Consider the following 15,000-nt stretch of genomic DNA (forward strand, 5'->3'; position numbering starts at 1 on the left):
GAGAAAGATAGAGAGGGAGGGAGAGAGGCAAAGAGAGAGAGAGAGAGAGAGAGAGAGAGAGTCAGAGAAAGAGAGAACATATGCGTAACAAAAATGATTTATATATTCTCTCATCAACTCCCTACAATGGGTCCAGATTATTTCGTACCCAGAACGAAACTTTCTGGAATCATATTCAAATCACCATTACAAGAATCTATTTCTTTGTTCAAAGGATGAAAGGAAACTAAGGCGATACAGTTCGTCCTTGCTCTGCCTTCAACCATCAGGACTCTTATCTTCCCCTTGTACCAAAATCTTTCGTAATTATCTCAATAATTAACGTTTGTAACTTTGATCAAAAGGCTTCGTTCATAGATCCCCATTCATATCAAACATAGTCCTTGTTTATGCTCAGTGTACAAATGAGGAAGGGATTTGGTAAAGTAATGATCAAGAAGGGAATACGAAATGGAAAAATCGTGCAAATCGTACGAAAGGTCAAAACAAGGGTGTAATTATCCATATCAGAACGAAGATAAAAGAAACAAGAGGAAAGGTAATGAAAATTACACAGATAGCTGATTACCTTGCCATTATATGATAGTCCATATACCATTTAAGTACGTTTTCCTCGGTACGATTATCGTTCAACGATTATCGTTCATGGCTCAACGATGATCGTCAAACGATTATCTAGAGCACTAATTATTGGTTTCTAGCGAGCAGTCGCTCGGAACAAAATAGCCCTATCATTCAAAAACAAAGAATTAGTGATCTAGAAAATCGTTTAACGATCATCGTTGAGCCATGAACGATCATCGTTGAGCGATAATCGTACAGAGCAAAACGTATCTTAAGAAATATGACTAAATCATATGTGTAGCTAATAGTAACCTTTCTAGGATACGTCTAACAGAAGAGTTTTTTTTTCAATATTTGTGTTCTTCAATGCCATTTTATGATATACATAACTTCCGGGATGTTAACAACGAATTACTAATTGCTCAATTTGTAATTCAGATTTTTTTTTTTTAAATATCTGTACTCTGCAATGCCAAATTTTGATATACATTATTCATGGCATATTTACCATCAATAACTAATTGTCTATTATTGATCGTGTCTCAAAGAATCATATGTATGTTCAGATTCATAAAAAGATGCGTGAACATATGATTTGGCAACTTTCATTAATGACCCAATCAAACCAAGCTTACGACCTGTTTCCGACCACCAAGTGGTCGCCGACCAGTTGCAGGTAGTCTTTGGAAGTCGCTGGTAGTCGATGATAAGATAGATAAGTTGATAGATAGATAGAGAGGTATATTACAACACACACTGAATAGTCCCCAGTACATAGTTTTTCATATTATCAACCACATTATCTTTTTCCATTTCAATTCATTGCATAGGTTTTGTGTCGCCGACCGATCGCTTGATTTTCGGTCGCAGGTGGTCGGAAACCGGTCGTAAGCTTGGTGTGACTGGGGATTAAGCTGAGAACCATCATATATAAAAATGTGTGTGTGTGTGTGTGTGTATGTGTGTGTGTGTGTGTGTGTGTGTGTGTGTGTGTGTGTGTGTGTGCGTGTCAGAGAAGGACAATTTTGGAAGGACAATAAAAAGGACAATTGGAAACAACAGAAAGGAAGGAAAGAAGTTAAAAATGATCATCATTCTTTCCTTAGATTAAAAAATTCCAACCATAAAATTATACTGCGTGGGACTGGTCCGAAGGGGTGCTACTACATTCTCTCAAACCCTTCCCTAAAGTATGGGTTATATGGGTAACTAGGGAGGGGAATGGAGGGATGGGAATAGAAAGGAGGGTACAAGAAAATGGAGGGCAAAGGGAATGCGACAGGAGGAGGAGGAGGAGGAGGAGGAGGAGGAGGAGGAGGAGGAAGAAGACGAAGAAGAAGAAGAAGAAGAAGAAGAAGAAGGAAAAAAATATATATAAAAAAAGGGGGGGGGGAGGTGAGGACAGTCCAAGTGGTTTCTATGTGGTCTGAAGGAGCGGGGGGTGGGGGGGGGAGAAAAAATGAGGGGTGAGATGGGTGGGGGGAGTAGAGGGACAAGAAAGGAAGGGAGTTTTGTATGTTGGTTTAGGACGATCTCGTGTATTTATATTTTCTTTTAATGGAAGGAGAGACATGACGGGGGTGGGGTGGGGTGTGGTGGGAAGGGGGGCTTAATTGAGATTTAGGATGAAATAAAAGAGCAAGAAATGTCGCCATCAAAAACATAACTATTCTGTTCAATTGAAGGAAAGCACCTTTATTTCTTAAAGAGAGTGAAAGGAAAGAGAGAGAGAGAGCGAGAGAGAGAGTGAAAGGAAAGAGAGAGAGGGAGAGAGAGAGGGAGAGAGAGAGAGAGAGAGAGAGAGAGAGAGAGAGAGAGAGAGAGAGAGAGAGAGAGAGAGAGAGAGAGAGAGAGAGAGAGAGAGAGAGAGAGAGAGAGAGAGAGAGAGCGAGAGAGAGAGAGAAGAAATTTAGATTTTTTTTCTTACCGAAAATGGAAATTTTGACCCAAAAAGAAGAGTTGAGGGCTTCTGGAGAATGGCAGAAAGAAGGATTCTCGAAGAATGGATTGAACCTAAATATTTAAGAATAACATTTCGTGGGAAAGAACAAACAGTGATTGGGTGGGTCGGTTTGAAAAAAGAAAATATAAGAAAAAAAGAAAAAAGAAAAAAGGAAATCTTATATTTCATTTTTTTACCTATTTATTTCATTTTATATTTTTTTCTATGGAAGTTTCCCAGTCGAATAAAATTAGATTATGAAAACCAGAAAAAATATACGTGTGGAACGTGTGTGTGTGTGTGTGTGTGTGTGTGTGTGTGTGTTGTGTGTGTGTGTGTGTGCGCGCGTGTTTGGGATGGGGTGAGTAGTTAACCCTTCTAGTCTGTACTGCACCAGCGTTTCTATCTTTATGGATGATCCAATCCTCCTGGAGTGAGGGAGGAATGGGAGGATAATGCTCTCGGTCATAATACAGATTAAACGATGCTACCTCAGGGTCTAACCCTTAGGGGGAGAGGGGGAGGAGGAAGGGGAGGGGAGAGGGGGAGGAGGAAGGGGAGGGGAGAGGGGGAGGAGGAAGGGAAGGGGAGAGGGGGAGGAGGAAGGGGAGGGGAGGGGGAGAGGGGAAGGAGGTAGGGGAGGGGAGGGGGAGATGGAGAGTAGGGAGGGGAGGGAAGGGGGAGGGAAGGGGGAGAGGGGAGAAGGGAGGCGGAGAGGAGAAGGAGAGACGGAGAGGAGAAGGGGAGGGAAAAAGGAGGAGGGTGAGGAGGAAAAGGGAGGGGAGGGGAGGGGGAGAGGGGGAGGAGGAGAGGAGAAGGGGAGGCGGAGAGAAAGGGAGGGAAAAGGAGGAAGGGAGGAGGGAGGGGGAGGGGAGAAGGGGTGGGAAAAATGAGGAGGGGAGATGAGGGAGGGGAGAGAGTGGGGAAGGGAGGGGAGGAGGGAGGGGAGAAGGGTGAGGAGTGTGGGCGGGGAGGGGGATTAGGGAAGGGGGAGAAGGTAGGGGAGAAGGGAGGCTGGAGGGGAGCAGGGAGGGGAGGAGAGAGGGGAGATGGGGAGGAGGGGAGAGGGGGAGCAGGGAAGGTGAGGAGGAGGCAGAGGAAAGGGGGGAGGGGGGTGATAATACCAGCCTTCTGGCAACTCCCCCTCCCCCCCCCGAGCCTCTTCGCCAGAAGAGTTTGGCCGAAATGTCTCCACAATTTCCGACCTGTCCATGACCTCCCCCACCCCGTCACGCCCCTCATTCTCTTCCTCCTCCTCCCCTTCCTCCTCCACCTTCTCCTTTGCCTCTCCTTCCCCCTCCTCCTCCTCCTCTGCCTCCCCTTCCCCTTCCTCCTATGCCTCCCCTTTCCCCTCCTCATTCTCTTCCTCCTCCTCTGCCTCCCTCCCGCTCCTCGTCCCCTTCTCCTCATCTTCATCCCGTTCTCCTTCCTCCTACTCTTCCCCCTCCTCCACATCCTCTTACTTCCCTCCTCTTCCTCTTCCCTTTCCTCCTCCTCCTCCTCCTCTCTTTTTCCTCCCCTTCCCTCCTCTTCCTCTTCCCCTCTCTCCTCCTACTCCTCTGCCCCTTTCTCCTCTCCCTCCCCTTCACCCTCCTCCATATCTCCCTCCCATTCCCCCTCCTCCTCCTGTTCATCATCATAATCATTATCAACATCATCATCAACATTCCCCTCCTCCTCTTCCTCCTCCACCTCCCTCTCCTCTCTTCTTCCTCCTCCTCCTCCTCCTCCTGCTCCTCCTCCTTCCTTTCCGCCACTCGCTCTGTTCTGCTCTTTTAGCTGCACGGGAAGAACTTTGTCATAGAGCCTGTGACCCCCCGGGGGGCCCGGGCCATTGTCATGGGGTGGCTAGATAAGACACCGCGGTTGTCTTGTGTGTGTGTGTGTGCGTGCGTGCATGTGTGCGTGCTTCTGTATGTGAGTGTACGTGTGTGTGTATGTGTGCGTGTGTGTACGTGCGCGCGTGTGCACATGTGTTTGTGCGTGTGCGTGTGTGTGTGTGTGTGTGTGTGTGTGTGTGTGTGTGTGTGTGTGTGTGTGTGTGTGTGTGTGTGTGAGGGGTGTATTTACCTAATTGTAGTATAGGAAAGGAACAATATTCGTGTGTGTGTGTGTGTGATTCACCATGGTTTTGGATCACGTGTCGGACTCGTGATCGACAGCTATTACCCTACCGGATGAGAGCTTAGAGCTCATATATGACCGATCTATGGGTAATGCTGTGACCTTACACGCAACCCCCCCCTTAAACTACCCGCCCACGAGAGTTGGAGAAACGACTCGCAGTTCAGCGATACTGTAGTTATTTCAGTCCTAGGCGGGATTCGAACCCGGACCGCCGTAGTAGCAGCCGGGAACTCTACCACTGCGCCATCAAGTCGTGTGTGTGTGTGTGCGTGTGTGTGTGTGTGTGCGCGTGTGTGTGTGTGCGCGTGTGTGTGTGTGTGTGTGTGTGTGTGTGTGTGTGTGTGTGTGTGTGTGTGTGTGTGTGTGTGTGTGTGTGTGTGTGAGCGTGTGTGGTAAATGCATAATCTAAGGTTCAAATCCCAACTAGGTAGATAAATTACCTAGTAACACTGTCGCAAGGGGCAACTAGAAGTTACTGAGTTCAGTTCAATGACTTGTTGTGAACTATAAAAAAAAAAAAAAAAAAAAAAAATCCTCTTTTATAATGCTTCAATTTCCTTTGGGACATGGAAGTTGCAAAAGGAAAAAACACTTAATCCTAAAACAGGGGTTCGCCATCAGCATTCTAAAACAGGTTTGACTAAAGAAGAGTTTACAAAAGGAACATCAAATATATACGACAACCTGAGCACTTACTTTAAGCTGAAGTAAACATACAAATATTAGTTATATTTCAACGCACAAGAGAGTGCTATAAGCACGAACTTCCCCGGGACTTTTGAAGCCTGACAAAGAGCCTTGTTTGTTTAATAATTAATGCAAGTTACTCCTTAGTCCGGCAAGAAATTAATATTTCATCTAATCCATTCATCAGCTTACTGCTCGCAGCTCGCAAGTTTATTTTTACTTCGTTCTTTTTTTTATATATAATGATGATATGCTTCTTCAACGGAGCTGTCGAGAATTTCCAAGAACGCGAAGAAAGCCTGACCTCAGCGATCCCTCCCGAACGTCTTTCATTTAGCATCTAACGTAGTCCCACCCACTACGTGTTTTGTAAGCGTGTAAGATATACAACACGCTCACATAAGTATATTTGTGCCCACACACGTATACTAACACATACATATGTACGTGCACATACATTAACGCAAACACACACACACACACACTCACATAAGTATATTAACATATACATATATATGTACACATATATAAACGCATACACAATCACATATACAGTACACACACACAAACGCGAAGACACACACACACATGCAAACACACACAAACAGACGAATGTGTGTGTGTGTGTGTGTGTGTGTGTGTGTGTGTGTGTGTGTGTGTGTGTGTGTGTGTGTGTGTGTGTGTGTGTGTGTGTGTGTGTGTGTGTGTGTGTGAGAGAGAGAGAGAGAGAGAGAGAGAGTGAGAGAGAAAGTGCCGAGGATGCAAGTAATTCGAATTCAATTTTAAACTATGGCAATTTAGATATAGGAGTGCAATTTCATTTATATTCATAACATTAATGAAAGTATGCCCACGATGTAGGTTTCCTCTTCCCTAGAGACAAGGTATTCCAGTTACATACGTGTTAATAGAGAGCAAAACAATATATGGCTTGCTGGTTGGCTCAATGCAATACCAACATATACCCCGAAAACAAATAGAAAATAACAATCTTAGTTTCATACCATACCATGATCATTAAGATCATACCAGGTTCAGATTCTTTTGTAAGCTCAGTGGCTCAGTCCGGACACCGAGTGTCGACCCCTCGGGGTTGCGCGTCCATATGGCGGTAAGAAGGCTCACTGATGTTTTAAAATAGCACCTCCATTATCTATCTTGTATTGCGACCACATCTAGGTATCTAGGATTGATTCTTCCCTAAGTTTAGGACATAGAAAACTTAAATAAGGAGACTTCTGGGTACTCACATAGGACTCTGAGCGTCTCTGACTTCCGTACGTCCTTTTGGAGTGCCAAGTTCGAAGCCTGACACGTGTACATTTGGCCGTCGTCGTCTGCAGTGACGTTGATGAGGAGCACGTTCGTCACTCGCATCCCTGTGATGGAAACAGGATTAAGATGGTAAGTTAGGGCGTTAGTTAGTAAGTTAGTAAGGTGGTAGGAAGTCTGTCGGTCAGTCAATTAAGTCACAGTCAATCAGTTTAGTTCGTGTGGGTGTGCATTTGCATGTCTGTATGTAATAATGATGATGATAATAATGATGATAATGATAATAATAATAATAACAATAATAATAATAATAAACAATAATAAAATAATAAAAATAATAATAAAAATAATAATAGTAACAACAATAACAACAACAATGATAATATTAATCGGTTTAGTAAGATCACAGTGATACAATGATACACTGACAGTGTGTGTGTGTGTGTGTGTGTGTGTGTGTGTGTGTGTGTGTGTGTGTGTGTGTGTGCATGTATGTATGTATGTGTGTGTGTGTGTGTGTGTGTGTGTGTGTGTGTGTGTGTGTGTGTGTGTGTGTGTGTGTGTGTGTGTGTGTGTATGAGTGTGTGTGTGTGTGTGTGTATGTGTGTGTGTGTGTGTGTGTGTGTGTGTGTGTGTGTGTGTGTGTGTGTGTGTGTGTGTGTGTGTGTGTGTGTGTGTGTGTGTGTGTGTGTAGGTGTATGCATGTGTGCGTGCACACAGGGGGGACACACCTGTGTACACAGCACCATCCGGATGTACAAGTGTAATCCCCTTTGCATTTGCATGCAACAAGTCATCCCGTTTCACAGTGAGTAACCACCTGTAGGGTGAAGCCTAACTGAGGTCGGTAGGAGTAGCGGATTAAGTCTGGGTGAAGACTAGGTTAAGAAGGAGAACTTGGCAGAGACAAGGTTATCGTTAGTTAGCCCAAGGCATCAGTAAGTTAGGACATCGAAGTTAGATCCCGTTCACACTAGCGGTTCATTTATAATGTAAGTCAGTAATGGCATACACACACACAAACGCGCATTTTTTCGATGACTGTGCGGTACCGCCGCGGTTTAAACCGCTAGTGTGAACAGGGCCTTACGGAGAAAATCTATATCTCATTGTTTCTTGTCTAAAATCCTCCACCCCATATATATTGTGTTCATAAATAACTTAACCAAGCAGTTTATGTCACAGTTAAGATCATTAGTACATAAGAACATGAGAATATAATATGGGAGACTGGAAGAGATCATAAGGTTTACACTAAGCAGTTCCATGTCCCTTACCACCCGTCACCCCTCTCCATAAAGTTGTCTAGTCTTTTCTTAAAACAACAAATTGCTTTAGCGCTCACTACATAGTTAATAAGTCTATTCCATTTGTTAACCACTCTATTAGCAAACCAGTTTTTGCCTATTTCCTTCTTAAACTGAAATTTGTCCACTCGAAATATATTACCACGAGTCCTGTCCTTCTGTCTTAAACCCATTGACAGAGAGACAGATGTACATAAAAAAATGACAGGAGTAAAAAAAAAACACTCAAATTACTCTTGCAATTTCCTCTGCCATTTCCACTTAAAGACCCAAGCTCAACTTAAATTACTTCTCTCGCCTCTATCATTACCGATACTAACAAATTGCCAAAGCTCTGTTCCACGATTTTTTGTCTCGCAGACTTTATTAACGATAACTTTAGTCTTAATAGACCAATGCAAGACCACCGGTCTATCCCCAAAGAGACGGAACAGCATTTGTGATCCAATGTGATGTTTTCATTTCACACGACAATGTCCTTAGTTATACAAGCGTTGGATACCTTTTACAGAATACCGAAGATAAAACTGGCTTTCGCTATTCAAGGTATTTTCTTCAGATGAATAAATCGTCTGGCGGCAGCTATAATAAACGCACAATCCACAGACATCAGTATATACGTACATACATACATACATTCATGCGTACATACCTACCTAAATACATACACATACATACGTGTATACATACATACAAACGTATACACGTACATATATACATACAGTGCATACAGACGTACATACGTAAATACATGCGTACATACGTACATATTCACCTACATACACATACATACATACGTGTATACATACATACAAACATATATACGTACATATATACATACATACACATACATACACACATACATACAGACGTACATACACACATACATAAGTACATACAGTATATACAAACATATAAACATACATACATACATAAATACATACATACAGACGTACATACACACATACATACGGACGTACATACACACATACATAAGTACATACAGTATATACAAACATATAAACATACATACATACAAGCATACATACGAACATACATTCACCAAAAGGCCTTTTCCCCCTTACAAGTGGGCTAGCCCTCGACATAAGTAAAAGAACTTGGAGAGACTCTCAGCCTTGGACTGCCGTAGGTCCTTCAAAGGACACAAGAACATAAGACTGGAGAAGACTGCAAGAGACCATATGGCGTATACTAGGCAGTTCCATGTCCCTTACCACCTGCCATCCCTATCCACAAAGTTACCTCGTCTTTTCTTAAAACGACCAATTCTTCCGGCGCTTAGTACATGGTTACTAAGTCTGTTCCACTTGTTAACCCCTCTGTTGGTCTCGGTTTCTCTACAAGGACAAACTCTCAGCTTTGGAGTGCCTTGGGTCCTTCTTAGGAGTACCACCTCGCCCTCCGGCCATTGATGGAGTCGTTATTGAGGACAAGCATGGCCTCAGGAACCTCGGGAGCTCCTTCTTCAGCGCCCGCCCTCGGGGTCTGAGACTCTTCGTCGACCGCAAGTGTATCTGGTAATGCCTTCAATACAGAAACGCACTCTCAAGGCTCTTGGCCCAACAGGAGACCATGAGGACCAGAGATTACCAGGTCTAATAAAAAAAAAAAAAAAAAAAAAAAAATCGTCTATTCATAACCAGAATAAAATATGTAAAGCACGTCACAGAGTTGATGGGATTGAGGGACATTGGCTAATTGCTTGGTCAGTATTTACTGCCGAAAGAACAGAGGCTGTTACTGTCGGTTAAATTACTGGTTGTATTGCTCTTTATTCTAACGTTATGTCTTCTACCAGTATTTGTAATACCACTGATATTACTAATACCAAATACCGCCACCATCCCTAATACCATTACCGCCAACTTTACAAATACCACTACCACATTCTTTACTCATACCACTACCACTAATACTAATATTATCACCACCACTACAACTACCAATACTACTACCACTATCACCACTATTACTAATACCATCATTACTAATACCACTACCACCACCACCATCATCACTACTACTACTACCACCAACATTACTAAAACCATCACCACTACCATTACTAATATCACCATCACTAATACTACTACCACTATCACCATCACCACTGCTACAACCACCCCCATAATTAAAACCATCACCACTACCATTACTAATACCACCATCACTGTCACCACCACCAATACTGATACCACTACTACCACTATCACCACCACCACCAATACTGCTACTACTACTACCACTAACACCACCACCACTACTATCACTACCACCACTAAAACTACAACCACAACGACGAAAACTTTTTTCCCGACCAAGAAGACTTCTGCTATTCAAAGAACCGAGGTCGTTGGAGAAGACGTTTGTAATGACTCACTTTGAAGAGAAAAAGTCCTCTAATGGAAAGTAATGAGGAATGAAATCAAAGGCTCCATAAAGCCTAATTGGCATCAAAACTTAGTCCTAGTTATGCCAACGGCCACACTATTCTAGTCACTTCTAGTAGGGTTATCTTCCACCCCCCCTATTAGCGAGGTTAGTCTCGTCTTAAATAGTATTAGGTACTCTAGTGCCTCTAGCTGCTCCTAGGAGATCCTATAGAGGGCTGGAAGTACCCTTGCCTCATCAAAGGGCTTTGCTTTAAGTTGAAGGGGGAGAGAGGGGGGAAGGGGGGGGAGAGAGGAGGGGGAAGGGGGGAGAGAAAGGGGTAGGAGTAAGAGGGGGGTAGGAGGGGTTAGGGGGTACGAGGTTATGGGGTTAGGAGGTAGGAGGGGTTAACACGGGGAGTAGGTACGGGGTTGGGAGGGAGTGGTTGGGAGGAAGGGGTGGACTGGTGACGTCACAAAATATGGGGTCCTTTCTAAGCCTTTTTCCGTAGTCTATGAATTTATTCGAGCTGTCGCCAGGTGATTTTATTCAATCTAAGAGTTAATAATATATAGCAATTTAAGAAGAGGAGAGTACGCCAGGAGGTGCTGACTGTTACTGCTAGGAATCGGAGAGGAGTGCGGGATTCGAACCCACAATGACGTCATCAGCACATAATAGTTATGGTTAGACAATTCTAAGCCCATAGGACCTTGTCAACTCAGACTGTGATAAAAGGTTAGCTCGATTGGAGGTAAATTTATAAAATGCCAAAAGTAAAGAAATTTGGATTTTATTGAGGAGAGAGAGGGGGAGGGGGGAGAGAGGGGGAGGGGGGAGAGAGGGACAGGGGATGAGGGGGAGAGAGGAGAAGAGAGGGACAGAGAGGGGGTAGAGGAGAAATGGGGTGCGGGGATAGTGAGGGGTAGGGGGAGAGAGAGGGTGATGAGGTACGGGGAGAGAGGGGAGGAAGAGAGAGAGGAAGAAGAGAGAGGGAGAGAAAAGAGGGAGAGAGGGAAGAGGTGGAGAGAGGAGATAAGAGGAGAGGGGGGGAGGGGATAAGAGGATAGAGGGGAGAAGGGGAGAGGGGGCGAGAGGGGAGAAAGCGTGAGGGGGGGAAGAGAGAGTGGGAGGGGGAGAACGGAGTGAGATAGGGAGTGGAAAAAGGGCGTGGGCGGGAGAAGAAGAGCAAAAGCGGGATAGAGAGAGAGAGAGAGAGAGAGAGAGAGAGAGAGAGAGAGAGAGAGAGAGAGAGAGAGAGAGAGAGAGAGAGAGAGAGAGAGAGAGAATGAGCGAGAGAGAACGAGATGGCAAAATGAGTGAAATGTAGAAAATAAATAGAAAAGAGAGAGAGAGAGAGAGAGAGAGAGAGAGAGAGAGAGAGAGAGAGAAAAGAGAGGTCTGTGGAAACTTGTGGCAATGGAGAAGGTAGCGAGAGAGAGTCGGACGCCTTTGAGGCATTGAGAACCTGAAAGTCTTCAATGCCCTTCGAAAGAAGACGCCGAGGACGTCCTCTTGAGCTTCGTCCTTTTTCCCTAAAGGAAATTTTTGAAATCAGCTTGCGTGGGAGGTAGAGAGGGAGGGCGTACGGGGGGGGGAGAGGGAGGGAGGGAAGGCGTACGGGGGGAGGGAGAGAGGGAGAGAGGAAGGCGTACGGGGGGAGGGAGAGAGGGAGAGAGGGAGGGAGGGAGGGAAAGAGAGTTGGTAGAGGAAGATACTTGTAGAGGTTGAAGTAGACTGGATATCAGAGTGAATGAGAGAGAGAGAGAGAGAGAGAGAGAGAGAGAGAGAGAGAGAGAGGCGAGAGAGAGAGAGAGAGAGAGAGAGAGAGAGAGAGAGAGAGAGAGAGAGAGAGAGAGAGAGAGAGAGAGAGAGAGAGAGAGAGAGGCTAAGCAGTGGCGTCATCGCATGTCAATAATATTTTTTTTTTCCTTCTTCTTCTTCTTTTTAAGTCTTCGGGGCAGTCACCCACCCGGGGCTCAGCCTGGGCGAGTGACGACCCCGCAAACTCCAAAGAAACAAAGAAAACAGAAGAAGAAGGAAAAAAAAATATATCGGGATGCGATGACGTCAACAGAATACTGTGCTGTTACTCCTGTAAGTACTAGTGTTCATGCTGCGACTGATAATGGTACTAATACTATAATTGATGTTGCTACGGCTACAACTACTATTATTACAGAGAGAGAGGAGAGAGAGAGAGAGAGAGAGAGAGAGAGAGAGAGAGAGAGAGAGAGAGAGAGAGAGAAAGAGAAAGAGAGACCTAGAGACAGCGACAGCGAGAGCAAGCGAGAGAGAAGAGAGAACGAGCGAAATAAAGCGAAAGAGAGACAGACAACAAGCGAGAGCGCGCGAGAGAGAAACATAGAGAGAGCAAACGAGAGAGAGAGAGAGAGAGAGAGAGAGAGAGAGAGAGAGAGAGAGAGAGAGAGAGAGAGACGAAAGACTCCTTTTACTTCTCTTACCTCCATTGGGAGTGCTCGTAGTCTCGGTCATACGTCCTGCCAACTTCTCCTCGCCACCACGAAGCCACGAGATGACCGCTGGTGGGTTCGAAGGTCCGGCTTCGCAGGTCAAGGTCGTACTCATAGCCGCCTTCAAGTTCCGAGGGTGAACTGATATCTGGAGGGATCAGAGGAGGAGGAAGAAGTCACTTGAATGCCTCAACGAAGTGGTAGGTTCTTCCGGCTTTATCTCATTTGTCTTGTCGATGAATTAGTTATTTTGTTTGTCTTGATTGTTTGAGTAATTATTATTCTTTTTACTGCGCTGGTGAAGGAATATTAGTGATTAGCATATTGATTGCATGCAGTATTTGTTCTGTCGCACTGACAAGCGCGCACGCACACACACACATATATGCATGTACACACACATATACATGTACACACGCACACAAGAACACACACACACACACAGAGGCAAATACACACACAGTACTCTACTTCCGTATCTACAGACCCTCACAACAAATATACATATGTATGAATACTGTTACATACAGAATATCATCGCTACAAACTAAAGGAAAAACACATACATACAGATATATACATACGTGCATATACATATATACATACATACACATATATACGTACACACATACATACGTATACACATGTATGAATACCCTTACATACAGAATATCATTACTACAAACTAAAGGAGAACTACATACATACATACATACTTACATACTGTACATACATACATATTTACATACGTAGATATATATGCACACATACATACGTATACACATACATACATACATACACACATACATATGTACGAATGCACACATATACATACATACACACCACCACAACTACAAACTACTCACCTTAACATAGGAAGGCGGAAAGTAGACAACGAGCGTCGTGGAGACGCTGACCGGAGTGGAGGCGGCGGAGTTATGAGCCTCACATCGATACTGAGCTCCATTGTCCTCTGGCTCCGCGAGAATGGTGATTTCAGCCGTGGACATGTTATCAATCGAGTGCTTCTGCGAGGGGATCTTTTGTCCGTTGCGGTACCACTGGAGGTGAGCGGGCGGGTTCCCTCCCATCGAGACGCACGTGATTCTCTGGTGGTTCCCCTCACGGATGCCCACGCCTTCGCTGTAGCCGTGAAGAACGGGCGCCTGAGGTGGTCCTGTTGGTGAGATGAAGAATGGGGATTAGTGTCTTTAAGAAAGTCGAGCTGTAACGAAGGAAGATACATACATGTATACATTGCTGAATAACCATGAAGATTCCCAAGCGCTTTCGTGAAATATCACGAAAGCGCTTGGGAATTTTGGTTTATTTTCCGGTGTCCTTTGTGGTTATCAGCAATTTATTGGGTCACGTGGTTTTGTGATCTTTTTGCATACATATATACGTATGTACATACATACTTTCACATACACTGAATGGTCCCCAGAGAACAGATTTACATCTTTTCAACCACATTAATACGTTTTAATTCCATGCCATCACAGACGAGACTGACCAGAAGCTCGATGGAAGCATATATACGGAAACTGATACATGGTCAAGCTAAGGACTCGAACCCAGCTCAGACGTAACAGGTGACAGTGACTTACATACATACATGAATATATACATACATAAATATATATGAAACTGAAGATACGAAAAGGAACAAGAGATCCTGTTGAGGAAAAGAATGAAGATTACTATTTCAGAAAGTCAAACTGTAATAACGAAGGAAGATACATACATACATAATACATACATACATGAATACATGATCAAGGATACATCTGTCATCAACTTAAATTTAAGCCAAGGATCGTACAAATTGGACAATTTTATTATTAATGGTGATGACCCAAACACCCGCTGCCCGGGAACGGAGAATGTAGATCAAGGGGAGAGGTTTCCCTACAAAAACTCCCTATTTTCTTCACCCAACCACCCTGTTTTTGAATACATACTCTTGTGTCTTCTGTCTATGTACCTTGAACATATCTAAACAGACTAAAGCTCTCGGTCTATAAAATTTATTACTTTCCTTTGTGGTTTTCTGCATACATACGTACGAAACTTAGAAGGTACGTAAAGGAAAATGTGAAGATAATTCTATATACGAAAGGCATATGATTCGATGGTACGAAAAGAATTATGGAAAAAAAAAGACGAAAATACAGTACAAAACCAAGTTTATAGCGCAAGCGACCTCACCGCCAGTCTCGCTTCAATATACGAC

At 44.1% G+C, this 15,000-nt stretch overlaps 1 protein-coding gene across 4 annotated transcripts in view; it reads right to left on the reverse strand.

Annotated features, from left to right (window-relative positions):
- LOC143036592 (nephrin-like) overlaps positions 1-15,000 on the reverse strand; it is a 1,505,960-nt gene that overhangs the window by 271,339 nt on the left and 1,219,621 nt on the right. For all 4 annotated transcript variants that reach the window (XM_076204155.1, XM_076204154.1, XM_076204153.1 and 1 more), the window contains exons 8-10: positions 13,631-13,941; positions 12,756-12,912; positions 6,571-6,699 (exon numbers count right to left, since the gene is read on the reverse strand). In XM_076204155.1, the coding sequence (XP_076060270.1) occupies positions 6,571-6,699; positions 12,756-12,912; positions 13,631-13,941 (597 nt within the window). The remainder of the gene's footprint in view (positions 1-6,570; positions 6,700-12,755; positions 12,913-13,630; positions 13,942-15,000) is intronic.

This window comes from Oratosquilla oratoria, chromosome 20 (genome assembly GCF_046742065.1).
Source record: "Oratosquilla oratoria isolate Oo_2021 chromosome 20, ASM4674206v1, whole genome shotgun sequence".
Taxonomy (NCBI): Eukaryota; Metazoa; Arthropoda; class Malacostraca; order Stomatopoda; family Squillidae; genus Oratosquilla; species Oratosquilla oratoria.